The sequence below is a fragment of the Oryzias latipes genome, chromosome 10 (genome assembly GCF_002234675.1).
Source record: "Oryzias latipes chromosome 10, ASM223467v1".
Lineage (NCBI taxonomy): Eukaryota > Metazoa > Chordata > Actinopteri > Beloniformes > Adrianichthyidae > Oryzias > Oryzias latipes.
In genome coordinates, this window is record NC_019868.2 from 10520214 (window position 1) to 10547569 (window position 27356).

At 39.6% G+C, this 27356-nt stretch overlaps 2 protein-coding genes across 3 annotated transcripts; one reads left to right on the forward strand and one right to left on the reverse strand.

Moving 5' to 3' along the window:
- Positions 1-74: 74 nt before the first annotated feature.
- Positions 75-9056, reverse strand: taf7l (TATA-box binding protein associated factor 7 like). Its single transcript, XM_004073105.4, has 12 exons — positions 8855-9056; positions 7806-7882; positions 7639-7717; positions 6310-6443; positions 5991-6111; positions 5826-5884; positions 5317-5389; positions 3446-3559; positions 2884-3078; positions 1338-1450; positions 770-829; positions 75-440 (listed from the first exon to the last, which is right to left on the reverse strand). Exons 1-12 carry the CDS (start codon positions 8871-8873, stop codon positions 396-398), a joined length of 1089 nt encoding a protein of 362 aa, XP_004073153.1. The 5' UTR covers positions 8874-9056; the 3' UTR covers positions 75-395.
- Positions 9057-9161: 105 nt separating this feature from the next.
- On the forward strand, positions 9162-26137 carry slc9a6 (solute carrier family 9 member A6). 2 transcript variants are annotated; one of them, XM_011479944.3, is made up of 16 exons: positions 9162-10026; positions 12480-12679; positions 13876-13953; positions 14058-14134; positions 14254-14366; positions 16224-16329; positions 18522-18663; positions 18895-19000; positions 19229-19317; positions 21461-21574; positions 21738-21849; positions 21929-22082; positions 22609-22639; positions 22709-22794; positions 23050-23155; positions 23286-26137. In XM_011479944.3, the coding sequence occupies exons 1-16, from the start codon at positions 9732-9734 to the stop codon at positions 23601-23603; spliced, it is 2127 nt and encodes a 708-aa protein (XP_011478246.1). In that variant the 5' UTR covers positions 9162-9731; the 3' UTR covers positions 23604-26137. The 2 variants fall into 2 exon arrangements, with proteins under 2 accessions (XP_011478246.1, XP_004073236.1); XM_004073188.4 differs by having other exon boundaries at positions 23331-26137.
- Positions 26138-27356: the final 1219 nt, after the last annotated feature.

The window sequence follows — 27356 nt, forward strand, 5'->3', positions numbered from 1 at the left end:
GCCCTACAAAACTGGAAAACTTTAGAAAGCTTCTTACATTTTGACAGTCTGCAAACAAATGCATTGAAAGTCCATTACTTGTACTTGTTCCCAAATTTATTCACATAATCAAACACAAATGGTTTAGTTAAGTAACAGTTGGCTGACATTTTGCTTTAGATATAAAAGGACACATAAAAGAGACTTATATTCACTTCAAGGCCAACCTCATTCACTTATGCAACATTTTGCATTACATGTTTTAATTGAATAAAAGGTGAGCTCAGTATTCTGCAGACGTGATGTAGAAAACCATGCAGAATGACACAGCAAGTGAACGAAGAAAGCTGGATATGAAGGTTATCCCCGTTTTGGAGAAGCGGGGTTCAGGATGCCACCAGACTGCCCCCTGCTGGTCATTTCTCAATAAGCGAGTCCAGCTGCTCTTGCAGAGACGCCAACTGTTGGAGCACAAAATACACTCTGTCAGCAAGGACCAGCAGCCTCAGGGTGAAATGATGGAGTAAATGAAGGATGGTTGGGATTGCTGTTCATTTTGATTTGCTGCTTTCATCACATCTACAAACAACGACCCATGAGGAGTGGGTGGAAATCATGCCGTAGTACTGATAACAAATTAAATTTCATGGGATTCAGATTTTTGCTCTTAGGCATGAAAAGTGTTGAGTTCTCTAAAACGGCAGGCACAATGCTATCTGCAATATGTTTAACATTCACGCAAAAAAAGGCCGGAAGCTGTGGGAAGATCAAAGCAAGCTTCTGCTCCTACCTGCTCCATCTCCCGCTCCTCCTGCTGGATGATCTCGTCCAACAGGGCTTGAAAACGGTTCTGAAGGGAGGAGGGAGACAAAAACGGTTTGTGCGAGTCAACAAGCTGAGCCTCATTAAACTGTGAAGGCTGCGCGTCTGCCCGAGCTACTCATGTCACGGCGCTCTCGCTGACAAAAAGGCTGCTTAGGATGCTAGTCAGAGACGGCTGACCTTTCCCGTGCGGCTGTGATAATAACGACCACAGATGAGGCTTTGACGCTCCCCAAACTCCATGAAACACGGGCTCTAAATGTTAACATGAAAGAGGGCTGTGTCTGCTCCTGTTCCACTCATTGTGAAGTCTTTACTAAAGAGCGCTGCACAATTTCATGGCCATGACAAAGGTTGTACAACGAATAGCCGGCAGGCTATTTCCTATACTATCTAAAGCAACAGAAGAGAAAAAAAAAGAACATTTGTTCTGTGTGAGATTTTTGCCTCCCAGCCCAGCCTCAAGTTATTATTTCTACATCTGTTTACCCGCATCTACATCTGTGGCGGTAAAAAAAAAACCTGCTCCTTCGTACTTTGAGGGCCTGGTTGTCCACTTTCTTGGTAAGCTCCTCCTGCTGTTTCTTCCGGACGCGGGTTTCCTGCAGCTTGGCCTTAATGCTGTTAATCTGCACCTGGTACTCCATAACTGCAAAAAAAAACCCCAGAAGTTAAGTTTGAGGGAACAGTCTTGCAGAGGAAAGGTTGGGCCTTTCTTGGTTTTACAGGGACAACGCTAACACAGTAGGATCAACTACAGATTATGACCACAATCAGTAAGAAAAGCATTCCTTAAGACTATAGTAGAGGACAGAAACTTAAGGACACTTCAGAAAAAACTGTGTAGTTCTGGAAGCAGCTCTGCAGGGATGCCAGAGTGTGGCTGACCACTGGTGTCAGTGATTGACGGCTCCACCTATGCAGATAAGGACGCTCTCTGCTGTCAGTCGACCGACTGACCGGCTGAGTCGGAACACGCAGCAGCAGACGGTGAGTTTCGGCTGTCAGTGTTTGGCTGCGTGTGGGCGGGAGCCCTGCGCTTGTGTTTGCTGTTTATTTGACCTAGAAAACTCAGCTCTCATTAAAAGTCCAGACACCTGCCTTAGTTTCTATTTGACCTCTACTTCTGACAAGCATCTGAAGGTGATTTAATTTTACGCTGGAATGCCTTCTGTCCTTAAATCCAAGTCTGTAGGCGTCACCACGACGACAGGAGAAAAAAGGTTTGCCCAGAAAGTCAGCTATTACTGAGAAGTAAAGGATGACAGATTTTGGTTTCTTGTTTTCTGATTTAGCAAAACACCAATATATTGATCTGTGAAAAGAGTTTTAGAGCTTTTGTTGGACATCATCTTGAACCCAGTTGTGTCAAATAAATAAATAATGACACTAAATCCTCTGTGTTTTCACAATTGAATCCCGTGTCACATAAAGTTATTTCCAGCTATGAAAAAAATCACTAATGTTTTTGCTAGTAAGTAGTTGCTAAATTAAGCTGAGTTTGAAACCAGAGTGCTTTGATGCATATATACATCAATAGGTGTCAAGAGGTTGATGACGTCGAGGTCTTTCAAAAAGTTGTATAGACATTTTTGTAGGCATTTTGAAAATAAATATGAATATAATTTCAAAAGTAGAGGGTTGAATGTGACCCCTTGTAAAAGCACTTTCACATGCTTGAATCCTCTTTAGCTAATGTTGCATTGAATTATAACTAAAACAGTTTCCATAAAATTATAGAAGTTATATGCTTTAGCACTGCCCTGAGGTCTGAAAACCGTTTCCCCAGAAACTTTGAGAAAGACAGCAGGTATACTCCAGTCTTTGATGGAAGCAGCTTTAATACTGCCTAACATTGAAGAGGCCATTGTGTCATTTAATGCTGTAAATGTATAACATTCATACAATTACAGAACCTTTATTACGCTTTGCAAAACAGACGTTTCCCAGTTTAAACCCAATCAGTTTTAGATGATACTAAAATGATATATCTCTATTGGCTACATTTTGGGGGGCATTAACATATACCTGTTGCTGGCTGTCTTGGGGTGGGTTTAGTTGCAAACTCGAATGTTTTCTCACCGATTTGGTTGTTTCTGTCATTTTCATTTTGAGCAGAGTCAGACTCGTCCAGTTTGTCCTGCAGTTGCTGCACCAGGTCGTCCTCGTTGTCCATGATATTCAGGTCCTCGTCGTCGTGCCGGTCCCCTTCGTCCTCCTCGTCCTCGCTGGAGCTGCTGATGTCGTTGAAGATCTCCCTCAGCTCATCATGTGGGACTGATGACACAGAAAAAACACCAACAGTGAGACAGTGTTTGGAACACCGGATGTGGACCTCAAACAGCCTGAATTATGCTGTTTTTAGTGTGGTCAACATATTGGAGCTTTGATGACACACAGTCCTTAAACGTATTTGCGGAGTTTATTGGGCCACGCCAAGTTAAGCTTAGCGCAGTCTCTGAATCACACTTTAGATGTATTTTTACAAGAATGAAAGGGATACTAGCAGTGAAATTGCTAACACTTTAGTTTGGGGTGTCCAAAAACCAGAATGAGACACCCAAACCGCTTCTTTGCTGCTTAAAGTGAAGAGACAAAGCCAACCTCTGCACGCTCCGTGATAAACTGATGAATTATTATTTACCAGATGAGCCGTGACCCATCTTGTGTCCTGAAGTCCCAGGCGAAGAGTCCAGGTTGGCCAAACTGCTGTTCTGGTCAGCTTCTTTGGACTCATCCTCTGCTATGACCTCCCACCCTGAAAACTCTGAGTTATGGTCAACATGTTCTTGAAGGTGTTTCTGCCTAAAGCTTTGATTTTTCACATCACCAAAGACTTCTTTAAAGTAAGATTTAAAAGAAAAGACACTAAGACAAAGGAATTGTTCATCTTTTTGGTTTCTGTCTGAATGCATGTCCAAAAACTAAAGACAGTTGAGTTTAGAAGGGTCTGTCTCTATTAACACCTAGCAAGCGGCTAGGAAAGCTCCCCTCCTGAGCTCTTCTTCTGTCAGGCCGCTCAGAGTTTCAGTAAAGCACCAATAGATTTTAACTGGAACGCCTCTTTGTGGCAGACGCTGCAGGTACTGACGCAAGGTGAGCAGGCGAACGTGTAAGTCTTTGGTTACAGTTGCAAATAAAAACTGTTTTACAGTCCTTAAAGGAGAGATTGCACTTGTTCTAGTCATCTTAATAGAAAAGAAACATAACGTGTGTGTCATAGAACCAGCATCACAGCTCTGTTTACATGATGGTCTTTAAGCCCATGTTTATAGCCGATTCATTTATAAGGGGAGTGAAGCGTTTATAACCAGTCTACAGCTATAAAATATCATGAAAATGTCAATTTCTGACTTAATCAGACACAATAAACTTTAAACCCCTTAGTGGGAGAGAACACCAGTATGTACTCTGACTCCACAAACACAGACCTCACGTTAAACGGAGTAGTTACCTACTTCTACAGGTTGATTTAAAGTCTCACTCCGATCTCATCTTTTGATCTTTTTTCAAAGCGTTCTCACAAGTCTTTTAATGTTATTTATAATGTTTTGAGGCAAAATCAAAAAACCTCTGTTGTGTTCTAGAACATAGTTTCTGCAGAGCGACAGGAGTTCATTAGCAATTCACCTCTGTTGGCACGGTCCCACCCAGAATTCTGAGGCGGGACTGTTATGGGCAGAACAGAACTTGGAGGTGGGACTGTTGGCACGGAGTAAGCCCGCCCCCCTATCCCAACATCCATCTAATTCTCCCTTGCTAGCTTACAGCCCCTAAAAACCCCAACATTACTGGAGCAGTGAAAATGGCAAGCCCTATAGGAGCTATCCAGCCGTACAGTTCTGAACCCGATGCAGATCAGACCAGCATCTGCCAAAAGCCACACAGCCAAAAGTGGCTGTTTGCATTTTTAAGCTTCATTTTCTTAAAATGTGTTCTCCATAATTAGAAAAAAGCCACAAGAAATTTTTTAAAAATACAAAAAAAAACTAATTTTTCTTGGAGTGGGTCTCTAAGGTTTATCCACCTTCAGAGAGCCATGTCAAAAATAATCGCCTCATTGGGCAATGCTTTTTTTAATTACAGTTCTTTGCTAATGAGCTTTTCCACTGTTGATAGTTAATTAAAAAAAAAGACTAAATTAGAATTTTCAAAGTCTGATTTTGATAAGAATGAGCAGAAACACAGATGTCAGTTTTCATAATCGAAATACAGAAAAATAGACAAGTAGAGCATCAATAACCATTTCCTCTTTTGGTTTAGAGAAATTAATTAAAAGTGATGGAAGCATAACCATGGTTTAATTTCCCTTTTCCTGGCTATGTCATAAATAATGGGGGAGATGGAGAGATCTGCAACCCACGTGATTGGACGCTGCAAACTTGAGAGATTTTAACATTTAGCAAACCTTTAGACCACAAATATTATTAATTTTTTTTATATTAATGATCAATTATTTCCCAACCTGCTCAACACTCAGGAATCTTTGTTGTTTAAATGACATGAAAAGGATACGGACGCTGACGGCCTCTGCATCCGTGCTCAGCAGCCTTTTCACTTCCTTCTCCACGTCAGGAGACTCGATGTACTGCAGACGAAACAGGGGGAGATGGAATTGAGTTCCTTTCCCAGCCACAAACACACACAGACACAGTGGGCACAAAGGTAGCAGCTGGCCAAAAGCCAGGAAGCACATTAGCGATTAAAACCAGAAGGACCAAATCAATATGGCTCAGCTCTGCACCTTCAGGAAGATCCATTCTGAAGGCAAAGTCTGGCTCAGGCTCGCTCACTTTCACTTTGATCACAGCAATAATGAAATAGCCTTTTTTTTTTTGCATACCTTTGGGGGAAACTAAGAAGGAAAAGGCTTTATTTATATGTAAATTCTGGATTTACTTGCACCAGTATCTGCTTTCTAAAACATGTTGTGGGAAACAGAAACAGATCATCAAACAAGATGCTGGAGAGGCTGGATGGGAAATTGGAAGGCTGTGCAGCAGAGAGATGGAAAATGTCAGGACCTTCTTTTTGGCAGTTTTGCGAAATCTTCTCTTGCGTGTGTTCTTCAGAGGACAGGTGACTGCAGACCAAGAAAACCACAACAGGAGTCACAATTAGCTAATGCGTGAACATTTCCACACAAACAGCTTCTAAAGGTTCTGAGAGGAGACGCTTTCTCTGCTTACTGCCGTGATTCCAGATGAATTTCTTATCCTTGTCCTTGTCTTTCTTCTTGCTCTTAGGATCGGTACCAGTTGGCTCCTCCAAAGGAGGGTAGAGGTCTCCATCTAGTGTGCAAACCAGCATCTAACACACAGTGAGAAAAAGAAAAGAATCAGATGAAAAATGATTGGACAAAAACAACAAAAACAAAACATTAGTTTTGTTTGCATGTTTTAATTACATAGAATAGCCTAAAATTGTAATACAGCTCCAAGATCTTTATTGCAATTTTCCCTTTTATATGATGTGTGAGACTGAATTTGTCTGGTCCCAGTGTTTTACCTGGCAGATGTCTGCAGTCTTGTAAAACGTCTTCTTGTCTACAGTCTTGAGAGACTCGATCATACAAGGCAGATCCACCAGTTTGCAGGCCAGAGGAACCCGATCGACTCGGACTATTCCATGACGGCCGTCAGCTGAGACGGGAGGAGAACAACAAACGTCACGGTGATGCGGCAGCTGTTACCAGCTCTGTCACAGGACAGCACATGCTAACTCAATGGAAAGAGACTATACAAAGCAAACAATATCCACTCATTTTGTCCTGATTACAAATCTTCAATGAAATGCTTAAGTTCAACGGCTCTTAAATAAAAAGCTCAAGTACTGCTTCTCTGTTCACACTTTACCTTCAAATGTGTTTTAAGTCTAAAATTTTTGATCTAGTCTAAGTGGAGAAACAAGGAAAATGGGTAAAAAAAAATGGATATATACATATATATATATATAAATAAATAAACACACACATATATACATAACAATGTTTTTGACATTTTAATGCTGCTCAGTTATCTGCACTTTCCCTTTGTTTATTTTCTTTACAATATTCTTTTTCTTATTTTTTAGAATTTGGGAAATGCACTGGATTTGCATTTAGCATTTGAAATACACCCAGATGAGTCTGAAAACTTTCTGCTAAAATACCTCAGCAGTATTCTTTTTGTTTTCCTTTCTAAACATACAAAAATGCCTCTGTTCTCTTGGTTTTATTCCTAATTTTGCAGCCATCTTTTCAGTTACTAGCATTTCTTCTCTTCTGAACAAAAAGTTCTGCTTTCCTGTACTCTCTTCAGCCATGAAGTATAAATACAAATAGATATAGGTATACTCTCCTATCTGTAGATAAATGATGCATGCACATATCCTATTCTAAGTTTACATCATGTAGAGTCTTTGTGTTTGCAGAATCAGGACATTTAAAGTTTTTAATACTTTGCAGAAACACAGGAAACCAGCAGAAATGTCACAAGGACTGAATGACAAAGAGTAACTGTTACTTGAAGTTATGGCTTAGCTTCTTCAGTTTTATCTTTCTGCCCTTGTCTTTCTGTTACAGCAAAATTGAGAAAGGCCCATACGTTTGATTCATGGATTTAAAAAATGTTCTACAACAGCTAAAGCTTCAAAAATGAGGAAAACATCTGATTACAAAATAAAAATATTAGTAAACCCAGAATTATTAAATACATAAAAGGATCAAATAAGTCTTTTTGTTGTCCATTAGCTCCAACAACTTGGTGATGGAGAAATAAATAATACATATTCGGAGAAACGATCTTATAAGCCTGTATGCTGAAACCCAGGTCACATCACACTCATGAGACGGCTTACGGTGCAATTCAATGGTGAGTCTGTCTTTCATGTTCATGCTGCTCGACTGTGCAATCCTTCTGACCGTCGAGGCATACTCCTGAAAAAAAGTTTCAAACATGACGTTAAAAAAAAGAAAAGATAAAAAAGAAACATGTTAATCTTTGCCATCTACTATTAAGTCCTACCGGAGGAAGCCTCAGAATAAACTGACTCTCCAACTCATAGGGAGCGTCTTCTTTACTCTTGGAGCCAACCTTCCCAACTGAAATCAGAAGACATTACATGATAAAAGGTGGATGAACTTCCTTCTGGACATTTTATGACATCATCGCCCCTCAAGGTGCCTTTCTTTGTACTGATTGTTGTTTTAAAGTTGAGTAAAAGCTTCATGCATTTTGCAATCAATGCTAAGCTAGTTTATAATCTGAATGACATTCTGGTTGACCTTCCAGAACAACTTTAACTTGAACATAATGAAATACTTAGGTATCAATTTGGTTGGATAAGAAAATAGATTTGATATAATAATAATAATAATAATAATAATAATAAGAAGAAGAAGAAGAAGAAGAAGAAGAAGAAGAAGAAGAAGAAGAAGAAGAAGAAGAAGAAGAAGAAGAAGAAGAAGAAGAAGAAGAAGAAGAAGGTTGTTGCGTTTATTTACAATTATAAAAGCTTTACATGCACAATGCTAAATATTTGTTCCATTTCACACAGTTTAAATAACATTTTCTGGATAATTTTACACTAAAGATTTATTTGTAAAATATTATTTTTGTTGCCCAGAAAATCTAAAGACGTACTGACAACGTAAACATTCACACACATTTAACTTAAGTAAACATTATTTATTATCAACAAACCCAAACTAATGCAGACTTAGACGTTTACATTTACACGTCTAAGTATTTAAAATAAATGGTAGGTCGACAAAACAATTAACATTTTTGATTTATTAAACAAAAGTATAAGAGACTAAACGTTTTTAAATATTGAATTGTAAATACTAGAGACAAATAACGTGACAAAACAACGAACGTCTAGCTAAAATAACACTATCAATCTTCTTATTGACTACTTAGAAAAAAGCAAGCACCTAAACTTGCTTCTCTACAGCGACTTTACTTATTTTTACACATAAGTAGATGTAACCTGTAACAGGCATGACTACAGTCATTAGTAAAAGACCATTACAAATAGTTAGCATAACATGCTAACACGTGAAGCTAAATACCTTTAATTTTAGCTGTCATCTTCAGTTTAGTAATCTGGGCGGAGTAGGTTTGGGAAATTCTAAGAAACCATTAAGGGGAAAAAGCAAAGAGTTTGCGAAGATATTCCGATAAAAATAAAAAAGCGAAAACAGTTTAGCATAATAAAGCTAGTGTAGCTAGCGCCTAAACCCCAGACACAACGAAGAAAACAGCTGTTGCGTTCAGGTACATCTCGGACTTTATGGTGCCCATTTTAAAACAAAACGTAAAACAATTTAGACAAATAAATGAAATATCTTAAAGAAATATTTCACACTAGTTAAAAAAAAACATTATAAGTAAATGTATTTGTGAACTAGCTAATGTTTTGAATAAACAGAGACACAGCTTTATTTTCAAGTAGCACTGTATCTATAAATGATTGTTTTTAATCAATTGTAACTTGAGTAACACTTTTTATATGCTGTTTTTATGCCTAAAAATAATGAATCTTCTCAGAAAAAAACGTTTAAGCCTTTTTTGTTGTCTCCTTGTCAAAGTTACTTAGGGTAAAGATTTTTGAAATAGTTGTTGCAGGGTAAAAAAATCGTAAAAACCAATTCTACAGATCATAACTTCAAAATATTTCTAAGTATACAATAAAAAAAAATTACGTGGATAATTTTGACAATGATAAGACTCAAACATATTACCTGAAAAATAGAACGTTTTAGCGGGGCTTTTATTTTGAAGGAAGATTTTGAAACTGTCAATCTGAGCCGTTTTCACTTCCGGGTCAGTGTCGGTTTCTCAATTGCTGTCGTTCTGCTGTCAATTCACACTTCCCCGTGAATTTTACTTGTCCAAAATTCTTTTTAAACTCAGCGACTTTGCAACTTCTACCGTCCAAAAGCCAACATGGTGTTCAAAGTAACTGTCCACGTGTCCTGGAAGACCACACGGACGCTGTGGTTGGTCATGCTTGTCAGCCTGTGTGTGTCCATCACTGTTTGCCGAGCATCATCCCCTCAGGAAGAGGACAGTGCCATGGAGAACATCGTTACGGAAAAAAAGGCAGAGGAGAGCCACAGACAGGACAGCGTGGATTTGCTGATCTTCATCCTGCTCCTCACCCTCACCATCCTAACCATCTGGCTGTTCAAGCACCGGCGGTTCAGATTTCTGCACGAAACGGGGTTGGCGATGATTTACGGTGAGATGCACCGGGGAGCCGTCGGTCAGATCAAATCAGCCCTGACTCATAGTCGTCATCATTCTTCACATCCACTGTGAGCTGTGACACAGCTGTTTAACACGCAGTCAGGAAAATAAAGGCCTCCTGTGCTCCTCGTGCCAAATCCAGCATAGAAATGAAGACTGATGATAGTTTGCCTGCTTCAGAGGTCCTTTTACTTCTGTAACAAACGCCAAACAGTTTGAGTAAAACACGGAAATGTGGGATGCTAAGGAAAAAATTGGGAAAGCAGTCCTTTGACTTTACTTCTAAAGGTGGTGGAGGAGGCATCTACACTTTTACTATTGCACTCTACTCAAAACATTGTAAACAAACAGCAGGGAACATGTTGTTGCAATTCTCTGCAACTGTTGCCAAAAAAATATAGTTGCAGATTCATCTTTGTTTTTTGTTGATTGTGTTTTGTGTTTCCTTCTCTGAATTCCTGTGATCAGATGGTTGCATCAGAAAAGTCTGTTAAACACATTGAAAGCATATTTCAAACCTAAACGAGTGAGAGGAAAATAATTCAAATCAGATTTTGTTTGACAGATGCCCTAGGTTTGTGTGTTGAAGCCTGGCTCAAATCCCAGCTGGGTCCTTTCTGAGTAGTTTCATGCTCTCCTTGTGCATGCTTGGCTTCATAACATGCTTTATAAGTTAATGCCTCTAAATTGCCCCTTCATGTGAATGTGTGTCTTTGTGGCCCAGCTGTGGACTGACATGCTGTCCCCACGTTCACACAAAAGAAGCTAGGATAGGCTCCAGCAACCCCACCACCCCAAAAAGGGTTAAACAGGTTTAGAGGTGGGTCTAGCATTGTATCCAACATTAGTTTGTTGTACCTAACTACTAATAGAAAAAAGACCTGTTAGCAGCTCTGGATAAAAAAACCCAGCTAAATGTTCTTTTCCTGTCAGCTTTTTCCTTCAGGGGTCGCTTCCTCCATCTAACCTTGTCTGCTGCATCCTTGTCTGTCAGCTGTAGACTCAGCATCATTCTACCTCTAACACTTAAAAAAATAAAAACGAAAAACCATCTATTCACATATTATTGTTTTGATCAGTAAAATGTTCCAGCAAGCAGCATTCTGGCCTGGCTGAGTTCTAGACCATTCTAATGTCGCATCTTGAAGAGTTGAAACATTATCCAAAATCTGTTGTTTCTTCTTGTTTCAGCTTGTAATACTAAAGCTTTAGCAATCTTTCAGTTTCAATTTTATAAGTCATGCACTTTTTGTACAATAAGGTGTAAATACATATGTTAAAAGAATAAAAAATAATTAAAAACAGTTAATCTACCCTATAACCTACTTTAAATGCTACCAACTTTACAGTACCAAACTTCAACATTTTCACTTTCTGTAATTAGATTCAGTCTCTGATTAAATTCATAGACTTGAGGTCCAAAAATTATTATTCATGGAGGTTAAACAAAGTAGAGGAAATCTAACTCTAGAGGACCAAAAAAAAAAAAAAATCAAGCCCAAATTATGATCCCTCCCCCACCGTGCATGGCAGCTTGTACTGCATGTCTGTGCTGACATGTTTTCACTTCTGTCTAATGAGGCACTTCATTCTAAAACGTCTAAGCTAGTCTGTTGTTCTATCTTGGCAACCTGGCTGTACTGCCATGCTCTCCTGTATAGTTTTTTGTAAAGAAATGTACACAAATGTGTCCATCAGTGTCCAGATCCTTAACTCTGTTTTTTCCATAAAGAATTAGAATTTCCTACCTTTGTGTTTGTTGTCAGAATCTATGATATACTTTGGTTTATGCAGTTTCCATAAATGTGAAAGTTTGAAGCCTGTTTATTATGTTAAGGGGCAAAGTTCCATTCAGCTGATTACAATTCCACCTCAAATTATGCTGGTTTTGTTGCTGCTGCAGAGCCTGTTGGATTTTTGGGGATGTTGCCTTAGGAAAGCATAAAAATAGCTTTATTCGTTTGATTTTAAAATAATAATAATTCAAACTCTGGGAGCTTGTAATTTAGTTTATACTCACTGAAAGCTTTTTCCTCTTTATTTGTCTTTGGTATATATAAAATTCAGAGGGTTTTTGGATTCTGGTGCTCTATTTATTTTGGTATGTGTATTTATATATTCATATACGTGTGACGGTATCCTGGTTTTCTTTTGTCTTTTTATTTTCATTTCTTCTTAGAATATGGACCTAGTTTTGTCAGAATACGTTAAAGTGGTACCCCTCTGTTTCCGTAACATCTTGTCATTTGGCTTTAGGGTTGTTTTTCTAATATGTGTCTGACATGTTTGTTTTAGGTCAGTGAGTAATAGGAGAAAAGCCTGGACTGCATTAGCTCACCAAAAAAAATCAGTTTGCCACCAAAACCTCATCATTTAAAGAGCTGCAGTGTTGATTTTCTCTTTCATTTCCTTCTCTTCGCTGTTTGTTGACTTTCCTTTCCTCAGGTTTAATCGTTGGCGTAATCTTGCGCTACGCCATCCATCTTCCCCGGGATGTCAGCAACGTCTCCAAGAGTTGCTACGTCAACGCCAGCCCCCCGACTCTGCTGATCAACGTCAGCGGCAAATTCTATGAGTACACTTTGAAGGGAGAGATCAGTGCCAACGAGGTGAAAGACGTTCAGGACAATGAGATGCTGCGCAAGGTACTCTGACGCCGCTCAAACTTCTCCATTTTTGGACCGACTGGGACCAAAAAGTATCAGGATCTAGTGTCACTTTACTTTCATCTTCATTTTCATTTTGTAACTTGAAAAGAATCTATCGGATCAGAACCGGATTACAGAAACTATGTAAAACTATAAAATGAATTAACACAATAGGGGTGGGATTATAAAAGCTCACTTGTCCCACTCCTTTGAAACAATAAATGAAGGTCTACTTGACTTAGTTAATGATCACTTTAAGCAAATGTGACTTAAGTGTCTTTTTTGTTAGTTTTATTTTCAGTTTTTTTAATGTATGCATTTCATCATTTCAGTAATGAGTTCGATAAATCTGTTTAAATTCTTTATTGCTTTGACTACAATTCTTGAAATCAATCAATCAATCAACAGCTGAACACAAACTGTCTCCAGACTCTAGAACTCTGTCCCACAACTAAATATGTCCATCCCTGGTGGCTGAAATGAACGATGAGTTACAGCCTCAAATCCAACAAATCTGATCGATCAGTACGACACAAACAAGCCAACGGAAACAGTAGCAGCGCTTCACGTGTTCAGATTTTCTTGGAATGCAGCTAAAGCGGTCTTTCTCTTTTTCTTTTATTGGCCTTCTGTCTTCTTAGATGCTCTGGTAACTCTGTTAGCACCAGGTTAGAAGTCTGCACCCAACCGGGCAGAACTGTTTGACACCTGCAGGTTTATGTCCTTCAGAATGCTGCAGATGGCATCTTTCTGATCCGACTTCAGTCCTTTATGGAAACAGAGACATTTTCAGACAAGTTAGAGGAATTATTCCCACTCCATTCGTGTTTTGATCTATTTCAAAAGCGTTCCCAGTGGCCTTTTATGATTATGCCTGTTATAGCCAAAGTCATCAAACCTTTGTTGTTTTCTAGGACACGGTTTCTGCAGAGCAGCAGTAGTTCATTAGAAAGTCAACTAACTAATTTGGGGGCGGGACTGTTGGCTCAGAGCAACGCCGCCCCAACTTCCCATCTGCTACACTCTCCGGCTAGTTTACATAATGATTTCTTTTTTTGTAAAAGTAAATCGTAAAAGTGAAATATATCCAACACTAGAGACCTTCGGCTCTCATCTGTTTGCTCCGCTGTTGGAAAGGACAAGTTAAAAAAAAAACAATAATAATAATAGTTTTGTTTTTTTCGTTCTCACAGGTCACCTTTGACCCTGAAGTGTTCTTCAACATTCTGCTGCCCCCCATCATCTTTCATGCTGGATACAGCTTAAAGAGGGTACACAACAAAACGAGTCGTGTTTGCAGCTAAAGTGAAATCATTTTTATACGACACTTCTGTGTAGACCGTTGATCTGAGAATCTTTCGGTTTTGCCTTTCAGAGACATTTTTTCCGGAACATGGGGTCCATCTTAGCTTTTGCATTTCTGGGGACGGTTATTTCCTGTTTCTTTATCGGGTAAGATTATTGTTAAAATGGCTGTCTTTTTGCTGTCTTTTTATTCTAGTTCTGCCCACATGAACCTCACATTTTTTCTGTTTATGAATGTTCAGAGAGGTTGTTTTATCCTCTGACAGGTTGCTGATGTACGGATGTGTCACGCTGATGAAGCAGGTGGGACAGCTTCACGGAGACTTCTTCTTCACCGATTGCTTATTCTTTGGAGCTATTGTCTCTGCCACCGACCCAGGTAATTGTGAACGTCCTCATGCTATAACTACTTCTAGATTTCATCTTTAATAGATCTTTCAAATGTACATTTTATCAGAGAAACCTCACTCTACTACTAAACTTTCAAAATGACGGTACAGCGTTCCCTGCGTCTTATTAAACTGTCTGAACTGACATGAAGAAAAAATGCGGTCAAAATGATCTCAAAGGTGTCTGAATTTATTACAAATGAAAAAACGGCCTTTCAGAACATTCTGCAGAAATGCTATTTAATTTGAAACCACAAACATATGCACTCCAGCTTTAACAAGATCAGCTAAGGAATCTGGCAAGATTCTTGATCCTGAACCTTTCTCATAAATGTTTGATTTAGAAAACAAAGAACCTGCAGACCTTTGATGGAAAAGCAACACTAAGTATAGATCATTCATCAGACCGATGATAATTGAAAAAAGACTTTCTCACCTCAGTGTTTTTAGGGCTGAAGTGCTTTTTTGCAAAATGAGGAGGAAGTTAAGTTAGATGTTTGGTATCATTGTTGAGTGACAGTTCCCTCTAGGTCGACCAGCAAGGTCTCTTTCTCCTGCACATAGTCTCTGCAGATCCTTTCAAAAGCTTACAGATAAACTAAATATCATTTACCTAAAATAAGGGCCTTGAAAAGCATTAAATCGTCCTAAATTCGGAACAAGCAGGTCATTATTTTTTTAAATCTATTTTTAATATTCTCTTAATGACACCAAAATCATGAAAAGATTGTAAGACATATTAAGGCCACACTCTGATCCTACATCAAGTATCACCAGCTTGCTAATGTGTTTAGTCTGTGGCAGGCCTTCTGAGCTTCAAATCCAGATCGGACTGTTTTTAGCCTCGCTGGCAAAAGAGGAAGTGTAACTTTTTTACAATTCAAAAATGTGCACTTATAAACTAGTTTCCATCGTTTGGGCTTCCTCGCTGAAGTAACGCCTTTTCAAAAGAGCTTACCAATTACCCAGTGTGAACAAAATCTCTTACTAGTTAACAGGTGTTGCACATAATGGGATTTTCTAGTCTTTCCACATTTTCCCTTTAAACGTGGATGATAAATACAGTATTCCCCCCATATTCATGGGGGTTAGGGACCGGAGACAGAATCTGTGAATTCGGAGAACCACCCCCCACCTCCCCACTACCACTCCTGAACATTTCCGATGCTTTGTGAAACATTTATTAAAGAACATTGGAATATTTCTCAACATAAAAGTTTTTTGATAATTACGCCTGTTCTCCGCGATGATCTTCCTCAGCGTATCAGGATATTTTCCGGCTGTTTCTGAGTCAGCTGATGCCATTTCTCCATGCAGGGGCACACACTTCGGTGATAGTGATTTAGGAACCAGTGGATCCAGCTCTTGGAGGCCGATGACAACAACATAAAATTGTGTTTTTGGTCTTTTTTTGCATGTTCTTATTGCATTTTTCTGATGATTGAAGACTTAGATAAAGAAAATCAGATATTCATTCATTCAAATCATTGTAAATCAGGAGCAGATAAAAAAGTGCCATTTGAATAAGAGCTTATCTGTGATGTAGAAAATACCCTGGGAGAACCACAAACTCTCTGCTTCGCTCCACTCCTCAACGGGAAGGGGGGCGGGGTTGCTCCATGCCAACGGACAGCCATCAATGTTACAAAAAGGAATTAGCAGAGATAAAATCTGTGAGCCTTAAGGCATCCTTCAAACATGCATTAATACAACATGTATTAAATGCTTCTACTTCCTTTCATTCTAACATTTAACTTTCTAATATTTACCAAAATAGTCCCGTTTTTGTCAAGTCATGTTGATGATTTTGACAGCTTTGTAGTAATGGAAGCTTGTGTGTTTTCTAGTGACAGTCCTGGCTATCTTCAATGAGCTGCACGTGGATGCAGACCTGTACGCGTTACTGTTTGGAGAGAGCGTGCTCAACGACGCTGTAGCTGTCGTTCTGTCTTCGTAAGTCATTTTCTGTTTCATATGGAGCTGTACAGAAATATTATGAGCTGTGAAGTTTTTTTCTGAGTGAAGAATACTAAAAAAGGCAGGTGAAGCTTTTTTTTTTTCTTCTTTTATTTGATTGTTAGCTGAGCTTATATTAATTTTACTTTAAAATGTTTTCTATGGTTTTTTGTTTTTTTTGCATGGGACCTCTGCAAAGTCTACATCATTGTAAAATAAGTTGCCAAACATGTAAAGGGGATTCGGGTCTTGCATAGTGGCGTTAAGCAGCCTGCTGAGTGCTTGCTGTTGCTGTGCCCTGGGAAAAACATGACAAATCACAGACTATTGGTCTTTTGACTCCGTCTAGGGATGCGAATCATTGCATCATTTATCGATTGGTGTTTTTTTTTCTGCTCCCTTGGAAGTGCCTTTGATGAAGGGAAGCCAGTTAGGGATCACATCAACACATTTCTCTTCTGGCTGAAGACTAGAAGGCCGAGGAGGCGGCACAAAGCCTGGGCTCCTCAACCACTAAATGCCTGCTGATTTGTTCAGCCGGTGTTTGTGTGGGGGAGGTGGAGGCGGACGAGGATTGAATGCCGAATGAGAAGAAACCCGATTTCAGACACACTTGGTTCAGGTGGCATCAGAATCCCCTGCATAAACACAGATGTTAGCTATTTTTCTTTTATCACAAATTACCGCAAATCGCTTTAACAAAAATACTCTCTTCTATTTCAGAAATATACAAGTTTTTAGGAAGTATGCAGGTGTCGACCTCTCAGCGCATTTCACGTGAATGCTATATAACATTTTTAAGTTTGCTATTAAGCTCCATACATCTTTTGTTGTTGTTGATCTGACTCATCCAGAGCTTTTTTATTTCCTACTTTCCATTCCAGTTGCTCCTTGCAGGAGCTGCAACAGGCTGTTCACTTCCTCTGATATCAACCAGCTTCCTCAGGAAAACCGACGCCTGCTCCCACAATAAAAGATATTATTTACCACGAAGACATATAGAGTTGAACCATTTTGTTTTATTCATAGTCATAGTGTCATTGTTTTTAGAAAATGTAAAAACATGGTTAAAGGACGACTTGTGGGTTCAGAGCTGAAGGGGAAGGTGAATGTTGAATTAGACACAGCATGATATTCCCTGGTAGATTCAGGCACGGAATGAGGTGTTGCCACTCCGTCAGCAGTGTTTTCATGCATCTTTGCCTTTTTGCACATGATCTATATTTGAGTTCACATACAGCAGATCTGAAGATGAGATAAATCTGACCTCCTTCTTCAAACTTTAAAGCTCCCGGTATTCTGGTCCTCAGGACTCAGTGACCTGCATGCTTTCCATTCTACTCAGCTTTAACACAGCTGGCTTTAATGACTGTCATTGGGAAGTCCCTCCAAAGGTTGATGATGCGCTAAATCACGCATGTTTGAGCGGAGCAGCATAGAACACAGTGCGCCACTGAGGACCAGGGTTGCAGAACACTGCCTTAAAAGGACAAGTTAAAACATTTGGAGATCAAACTAAACAGATAATTGGGATGTGGCCTGAAACGGACAAAGTCTCAGTTTGTCTGATAAACCAAGATCTGAACTGAAAGGCAGACGCATTGTTACACCTGTCAGTCCACACCACCAGCTCTTAGTCATGACTGTAAGTAGCTGTAGAAATATCCTCATGAATGTGGGGAAGACTTTAGATATTTGGAAGAGGAAAGTCAAACCTGATCACAATGATCCTTATGGGGTGGGGGCGTGTGGTCAGTGTGCCCTTTGGATGCCCCTCAGTAAGAAGGTTTAGGAAATATCCCACCGGGAGCAAATAAAAGAAACGTGGATTTCTCTAAAGAGCTAGAGGTTAGACGGAGGTCTGGGACTCAGTCACAGAGAGGACGTTTTTCTAATTTCATTCAAGAACTTTGAACTGCAGTTATTTATTCAACAGGATTTGCACAGCACATCTTAAACACACCAAAATGTCAACCATTTCAGTAAAGTCTAGGACTGTGTTGGTTGCTATTTTGATGAAGCCTTTGCTGCAATACATATCTATAGCAACCAAAGCTTACGCTTAATGCTAACCAACACCGAGGGATCATCTGTCACGGGTAATGTCTAATTAAGGAGGGATTTCCTGTTTGCAAGGATCATTTTTGCATATTCCATGAGTATTTAATGTTTGCACTTTGTTACATCAGGTCTATTGTAGCATACCAGCCACAAGGAGACAACAGCCACACCTTTGAGGCCACGGCCCTGCTGAAGTCTTTCGGAATGTTCCTGGGAGTTTTTAGCGGCTCCTTCGCACTCGGCGTGGCCACCGGAGTCTTCACAGCCCTCATATCTTTTCACTTTTATCTTGTATTTAAATATTGGATGTTTTTCAGTTTGATCTAACTGTGCACTGCTTCTAGTTTTACTTCACTTGAGAGAATTATTGAGGAAAATTATCCATAAATTGAGATAAAAAGAAAATATAGACAGATAATAATGTAAAATATTGAAACAGTTTTCAGTGAAGCAGCTAAGGTTTGAAAAAGAAACCAACTGAGCCTTAACTGTTGGCTGTACGTAACTAAATTCACCAAGCTGAGGGATTTCCAGCTGCTGGAGACGGCGCTCTTCTTCCTTATGTCGTGGAGCACCTTCCTGTTGGCTGAGGCTTGTGGCTTCACAGGTAACACTCGCACACTTCCACAGGTTCAAGATGGCTGAAGTGCGCTGTTGTACACGGTCTTATCAGAAAAAACCTCAAACAAAGCTGGAGACGTCATCAAGTCTTTCCCTGAAAACAGGAAGAATGTTTCTGCAAGCGTTAGTCAAGTAAAACGAATTTGTCTTTGTCATAAATCAAGATAAACAGCAGTGCTTGATTTTGTGTGTGTCTGCTGTGTTCTTTCCGCAGGTGTGGTGTCAGTGCTGTTCTGTGGAATCACTCAGGCCCACTACACCTACAACAACCTGTCTGCAGAGTCTCAGGACAGGACCAAGCAGGTGCGACTGCAGCCGCCATGCTTCCTCTTTTCACTTTTAGATTCCATAGTCCTTTAAGTTACATTTCATCCGACTTCAGAACCTGCTAAATCCCTTTTGAGGTCGCGGGGTTGCTGTTGCCTATTCCAGCCACTGTTAAGTGAAGGCGGCATACACCCTGACCAGGTTGCTAGTCTGTTGCAGGGCCATTTAAAGACCAACTAGAAGGAGCTGCATTTCCAGAAGAAATGCAGGGTTGAATGCTGTACTGCTGAATGAAAGCTGAATTTGCTGAAGAAATGGCTGAACTGTTGAAAATTTTAAGAACACAAAATGGCTGCCAAACCGTCACCATCCCATAATAATTTAAAAACGTATTTTGTAGTCCAAAGCTTTGTGAGCATTTTAACGTTTGAATGGTGTCTCTAGCTAAAAGTATGTTGAAGTTATTATGGTTGAAAGAAGCAAAGGTTTTCAAGGATTCCCCATGTATTTTAATGGAGCAAAAAATCTTGGAAAACCTGAAATATTTTGAAAAGTTCAAGGACCAAAAATCATGGCAGGAATAAGCTGAAAGAGCTGAACATTGTAATAGTTGAAAGGTTCAAATTGGTGAAAATTGAAGGAGTTTTAAATCGTCCTACATTTTGGCACAAAAAGCCGCCAAACTGTAGGTAGTGTCGCCATCCCATAATGATTTCATAACTTATGTTGAAGTACAAAGCCTTGTGATCATTTCAATGTTTGAACGGTGTCTTCAGCTAAAAGTATGTTGAAGTTATAATGGTTGAAAGAAGCAAAGGTTTTCAAGGTGTGCCCAATGGAGCAAAAATCCTGGAATATTATTAAAAGTTCAAGGATTTGAAAAAACAAAATTCATAGCTGGAATAAGCTGAAAGAGCTGAGCATTTTAATAGTTCAATGGTTAAAATAGGTGAAAAATTGTAGAAGGAGTTAAACGGCAAAAAACAGCGGGAGATACTATAATAAAGAAAGAAATAAAGAGAAACAGGAAAACGAAGGGTTGAATGCTTTACCGCTTTACAGCATTCAACCAATTAACCTATGAAGGATGTTTTTGGACTGTGGGAGGAAGACAGAGTGCCCGGAAAAACCTATGCTTACATTGGAAGAACATGCAAACTCCACTCAAGAAGGAACCCAGCCAGGATTCAAGCCAGAGCCTTCTTGTTGTGAGCCAAGGGTGTTAACCACTACACCACTTTGCAGTCCCCTTTAAGATATAGAAAACACAAAAAGAGGTTAGACAGGTGTCAGAGAGCCACTGTAGTAATACAGAGCCCTGAGAGAGTGCATGTTAAGCTGAGCGTTAACTACACAGCGAATACGAGGCGTTGACTGCCCCGAAGGAAACATCAGTGTAGACATCCAGAACAAAGAACATCGAAATGTTGCTTCAAGCTGGTCTGTGGAATTTTTGGATAACTTAATGAGTAGAAACCGGCCAGAGCAGGAAAACAAACCACTGTGAAGAAATAAAGATCACTGCAGCATAAGTGGTGGAAAAACAAAGAATCCAGGATCAGGCTGCAAACAATTTTGCCCTGTTTATGTCAAGAAGAAAGAGGAAAGAAAAGAGACAAAATCTAATATTTTTAGTAAAGAATAAAGGGACCACACACACACAAGTTCAAAGTCAAAGGTTTGGAAACTGGGCTAGATAATCTAATCTTAGCCTGGGAGAAAAGTAAGTATAATTTCTGTAGTACCTGGGAATATTTAGGTTATGAAAACATTTAAATGGAGACATTTAGTAAGATTATTTGAATAGATTATTTTTTCATTTACACTGTTGGGGGTAAATGAAAATATAAAATAAACTGTCACATGACTGATACTTGAAGTTTCAGGTTATTCTGTAGAAAATCATTTGCTATGATTATGATCAAGAAATAAACAATAGGAGCTTTCACCTCCTTTTCAGTAAACAGGAACTAGAGCTAATCTTTTCCTGTAACGCGGAAACATTCAACTGTTTCTAAATGTCTTACTGTTTACTAAAATGCTTTGTTCCCCCCTCTGTTTCTCTTTTTTTTCCCAGTAATCTGTTTTCTCATATTTGCACTGAAAGCTGCTCTCTCTCTCTCTCTCTCTCTCTCTCTCTCTCTCTCTCTCTCTCTCTCTCTCTCTCTCTTCTATTTAGCTCTTTGAACTGTTGAATTTCCTGGCAGAGAACTTCATTTTCTCCTACATGGGTCTGACCTTGTTCACCTTCCAGAACCACGTTTTTAATCCGATGTTCATTGTTGGAGCCTTTGTATCTTTTTTTCTTTCTGATTTCTATTACATTGTCATTAAAATACATAAATATCCATGGCCACCTGCTAGCATTTAGTCTAGCAGGGCGGTACATGAGCATCGTGGAGTTCCGAAGGTTCTGCATGGCGTTCTTGTGTTTCCTTAACCCCACTGCCACACAGCTGGCGGTGTTCCTGGGAAGAGCTGCTAACATATATCCCCTCTCACTGCTTCTCAATCTGGGACGACGCTACAAGATTAGATCGAACTTCCAGCACATGATGATGTTTGCAGGTGAGTGACGGTCGGATGGGCATCTTCATCACACTTGTGGATCTTGTGTCTATGTGACTCTTCCTCTGTGCTTTCGTAGGTCTGAGAGGCGCCATGACGTTCGCCTTGTCCATCAGGGACACGGCCACATACGCCCGTCGGATGATGTTTTCCACAACTCTTCTCGTTGTCTTCTTCACTGTTTGGATTTGTGGCGGTGGTACCATGCAGATGCTGTCCTGCCAGCGTATACGGTGTGGAACATCACTGAACTGCATCAAGCTCTCTTCTGGGGGATGTTTGGGGGATGCATTTGAATTTGTCTGCCACCTATGTTGAGGACAAATCATTTTTCTGTTATTTGTTTTTAACTTTTCTCTCAGTTTTTCAAAGGAAGTGTTAGGATAGAAGGCTAGTAAGTTGCAAAACAAAACTGTGAAATAGAAAAAAAAGTTTAAAAAAATTAGTCAGTAAATTTTGGGCTTCCACAGTTTTGATGTCAGGAAGAGTTTTTGAATGAATGCATCCTCCATTAAGAGTTTTTAATAAACTGTAAAATATTTAGCAGGTTTTATCTCAAATATGAATGTTTATTTCAGTTTTAAAACAATACATTTTTCAGTAAGGATTGGAAACAATTCTAATATTTTAACTTCAAGTCCCTAAGAAGCAATAATGTGTCCTTGCTGTGATTTTATAAAATAAGTCTTCAAAATGACAATCTGCCCTTTACAAAAATACCTGATTTTATTCTTTTTATGTTGTCTTTTTTTTTGACAGAGTTGGGGTTGACTCTGATCAGGATAACTCTGTGAGTATTCAAACATACAGTGCAGCACTGTTAAAAAGATAAATACTTCACATAATTTTCTGGATTCAGATGAGTTTCACTGATGGATCAGAGAGGAGAAGCACCAAACAAGAAAGTGCCTGGCTCTTCAGAATTTGGTACAACTTTGACCACAAGTATCCTTTAAACACAAAGACTTACCATTTTACTATTATTTTTGTTGATTAATTATTATCAAACAAGGATTTTAGTGTAAAACGGCCTTCTTGACACTTAAGCAATTGTGGGATTTAGAGTATTGCAGTTCCCATTATGTGACAGTAGGGGGAGCCCCATTTTTTGTCCAACTTTCATCACTTTTTCAGCTGTTTCTAATATTTTTAGAGCCTCTTTTTCTGTGCAGTGTCTACTTTAACTGATCCCTTCTCCAGTTACCTGAAGCCCATCCTGACTCACAGCGGCCCACCCCTCACAGCGACCCTGCCTCCCTGCTGTGGCCCCCTCGCCCGCTTCCTCACCAGCCCACAAGCCTATGAGGTCAGCTGTTTTAGTCTGAGCTGTGCTGTTTAAGGATTGATATCAGAGGATGGGAAACATCATTCTGGTTATTTAGAATGCACATGTGCTCAGTTTTAATCTCCTCTGGTTTGTATTTCCTTCTTAACAGTTGTTGTTGGACTCACAAATCACATCCCGGTTATCTTTCCCCCAGAATGAGGGCCAGCTGAAGGATGACGACTCTGACCTCATCCTGACGGATGGTGACATCAACTTGACCTACGGTGACATAACGGTCAGTACCGACGCCTCAGGTTCCCACACCAGCAGCGGCCTAGGCTACACCGGCGCTGCCACCTCCGATGACTTGGACAGAGAGTTGGCGTACAGCGATCACGAGCTGGTGATGAGGGGCACTCGTCTGGTGCTGCCTATGGACGACTCCGAACCGCCATTTACAGACTCCTACCACAATTTACGGATGTAACAGCACAGACCCAAACGTTCCCCCAACTGCAACTGACCCGAGCCTCTGGAAGGAACGATCAGAACCCACTTTCCAACTTTCCCTCATCTGTTTCGGATCACTTTGCCTCGCTCCTTCTTTGCTTTGATCCAATGCATTTTCCCTCTTTTTTTTGGCCAAATCATTCTCTCTACCTCATCTCCGTCTGCTCATTTCCACTCCTCTTTAGTTCCTGCCATTGCTGGATTGCAGCAACATTTATTTGACAGTTTTACACATCTCAGCACGTTGTGTGTAAAAGCAAGTATGGTTCACTAGATCAGTTGGTGTATAGAATATCCCAAGAGAATTATATTGTATGCATGCAGCCGATGCTTGTCGTCGTTTTTTTTAACTTGAGATTTATGATTTTTTTTTTCTGTCTGATCTTGAATGTTGCTGCTTTTTCTCTGTGCGTCAGAGGCAAGCTGGCCCTGTGATCAACCTTTCTGTACATTTGATTACAAACAAGTGCCTGGGAACTGTAGTTTTTAGCATGGTGACCCTACGACTGGATTTGGGAGGCAGAGCCACTTCAGGATGGGGCCGTCGTTTGGTCTCCCTTTGTAGAAAAAAGCAAAAAGATAAATCACTGTGTACTAGGTGACAAAATACCGGTTGGGTGTTTTCGGTTGTTGTTATTCACTCGTGAACAGTGTCTAACGATGCGATGGCCCTGATCGTGCCGTTTACTGGCGGTGAGCTGCGGATCTGTGACCTCAGACTGTAACAGAGAAAGAATTCCCACCTCCTTTTTAGATGCAGGCAGAGGCGCTCACAGCAGATGTTGGAGCCCCCGCTGTGAAAACCAGATCCAGATGAGCTGATTTGAGAAAACCTGGTGCCATTTCCCTCCACTGTTTTATAAAAACCAAACCCTCTTGACCTCACAGTTTTGAAATCTTCATAAATCCCAGTTTGAATCTGTTTTTGGCTGGATCAGCATGTTTGACATCGTCTGTGCTTTAACACTTTTTGCCATATTTTCTCATGAACTTTGAAGAAACACCAGTAGTTAGCTGGGTTTGAAACAAATAGACCTGATTATAGGTACTTAGGAAGAACAAAAGTGATTTATTTTCATATGATCTTCTAAAGAGTTTTGTACCTGTTAAGAAAACGTTTGTCAAGTTATTATTTTTATTATTTATGAGTTCTAGCTCTTTTTTGGACTATTTGCCTAATTACATGGTATGATTAATCTTTAAAATTTGTAAACAGTCGTCTAAAACCCCAGACAAGAATATGAATAGGTCCATCTGGGAAGTAGAGAAGTATATTTATGAGATATTATGCTTATAAATGTAACTTTAACATTTAGTCTTTCAGAAAAAAATGGGTAGCAGGCAGATCTTTTATGTGCGTTAAAATATTTCATTCATGAGCTGCAGCTCCAGCCTTTCCAAAAGGAGATCATTTAGATGATATGAGCAGATATTTGAACAGGCTCCGTGGCAGGCTGCCTTTCTGAGAACAATTCTCTTACATGTCATGCTGGATTTGTTATTTATTTTTTTTATTTTTTTTGACTGTGCCATACAGAGCAAGGTATGATGGGTAACTGGGGCTTGAAAGATGAGGCTCTACCAAAAGAGTTGTTGAAAAGGTTTGTTTGTGTTAAAGCTTTCGTGAGCTGTTTTGGCCGCTGAGTTCAGCTGCCGCTGACGAAGCGTGTTCAACAGGAAGCGTTGATAGGACGTCTCCATGGCCACTCTGTTGTTTGGGTGCAGGCCAGGAAACTTTAAGTGTGTAGCTGAGCACAACAGGGTTGTTGTTTTCTTTAAGACTTTTTTCAGCCCAAAACAAAAAAGTGAGGACCGGAAAAATATTCTAGATCGGGCTTGATTAAAAAAGAAAATGGTAATAGTTGTTTGTGGAAGGAAGAGCAGGCCTGTAGATATGGCTTTTCTTTTCATAGTTATCTTCTGCTGTGCAGGAATCTTTCCTTTTATTTTTGTTTCCACATTATTCATGATTGTCCTCAGTTCTGCAGCCTATTTTTTAAAGAGTTACTATAAATTATAATTTGCACTCATTTTTGGTTCTCTGTATTTCCAAACATTTATGTTTTGTACCGTGCGCTCTTGCAGGTTCTTGAAAAATTGATGTGTGTTAAAAAAAAATCCTTTCATCCTGTTAAGTGCTTTGTATTGTTTGCAACTTGTCACCGTTTGAACGCTAAGATGGTAAAACAGGTCCTGAGAGAAGTGTCTAAATGACACACAGAGTAAGGTAAACCCTGCAAAAGCTGAACTTCGTCTTGGTGTTTGCTGACCAAAGAGGCCTGCGGTCCTCCTCCTCTATCTTTATACTCTCCAAGCTCCCCTTCATGTGAAGATGTGTGTTCTAAAGCCTGCAGGCATAGACGTGGCTGTAAATACACGTGTGTGTGTCTGAACACTCTTATTTGTTACAGGTACTGTTTACATATGTGTAAATATGCTCTCACCTGTTCATTTGCGTGCAACATTAAATGAACTAAAGCTTGTGCTCTTGATTAAAGCATCTTTATTCTGCCTGCTTGTTTTTTAATGGGGTATCTGGATTGAGTTAGAAAGAACCGGAGGAGCCTAGAGCATCCTTTCATCTGAGTTGTAATAATTCTAATACAAAGATTCTCTTTATAAAGTAAAACATAGAGAAGGATTCTGAATCTCTGAAGCTTTAAAATGTTGAAGATCTCTTCTTTAACCTGTGTGATCACATTCAGAGTAAGATTCAATGTCAGAATACCCATGATGCAACCATTAGCAGATTACAACAAATGGGAAATGCTGTATACCTATATAGCACTTTCCTACCTACTCGGAAAGCCCAAAAAGCTTTACAGTAACCATTCCATTCACACGCACACATTCACACACTGATGGCAGCTCCACTGTCAAACACTGGTGCCAAACTGTAACCTCTGGGTCGACATGGGCGTGTAAGATGGGAACCAAACCTGTGAGCTTCGGATCAAAGGTCGACCGCACATGTAAAAGTTTTTTTATTCATTTTTTTAAATAGAAAAACTATTTGGGAAGCATAATTCTTTATTTTGAAGGCTCACATTATTGTGAATTAGCTTTTACAATTTACTCCATTTGTAGAAAAAGTGTGGCAAAGGAAGGATGCTTACCATTTTTATTAGTGTTTATAGCATCCACCAAAATGTTTTGTTTTTTTATTTAATTTAATTAATTGATTAAAATACAAATGACCAGAGTACTGTGGAATCCATAAAACACTTGCTGTCATGTATGAAACGTAGGTGGTGCGAGTGTGAAATCCAGACACAGTCTGAACCAACAGCCTTCAATGCTCTTGTGAGTGAATTGTGCCAAATATCAGGTAACATGCTCCTAATAAGGACACAACTCCCTCAAGTGCTGAAGAATGTCAGCACACAAATTACAGATGACGGGAGGAAATGGCCTTTCTGAAAGTTAGCTCCAAGTTTTCTTCTCTAATTGCAAATTCCTCTGATTTTCCTTTCTTTTTTTCAAAAAAATTTTTTTTGCAGAGTTGAATTCTGCCCTGAACGAATGTGAAGTTTTAGTTTGAGGCTGACTGAGGCTTCATAACGCTGTTTGGTGATTATCCTATGTTTGAAGGAAACAGACCCATTTAATTGACAGTTAATGTTTTACTACCGCTGACATGTATTAACAGACTTTGAGGACAGAAGAGGTGGTGTAAAAGCTGGTCCCCATTTTTAGAACCAGAAACAAATCTAGAGCATTTTCTTTATAA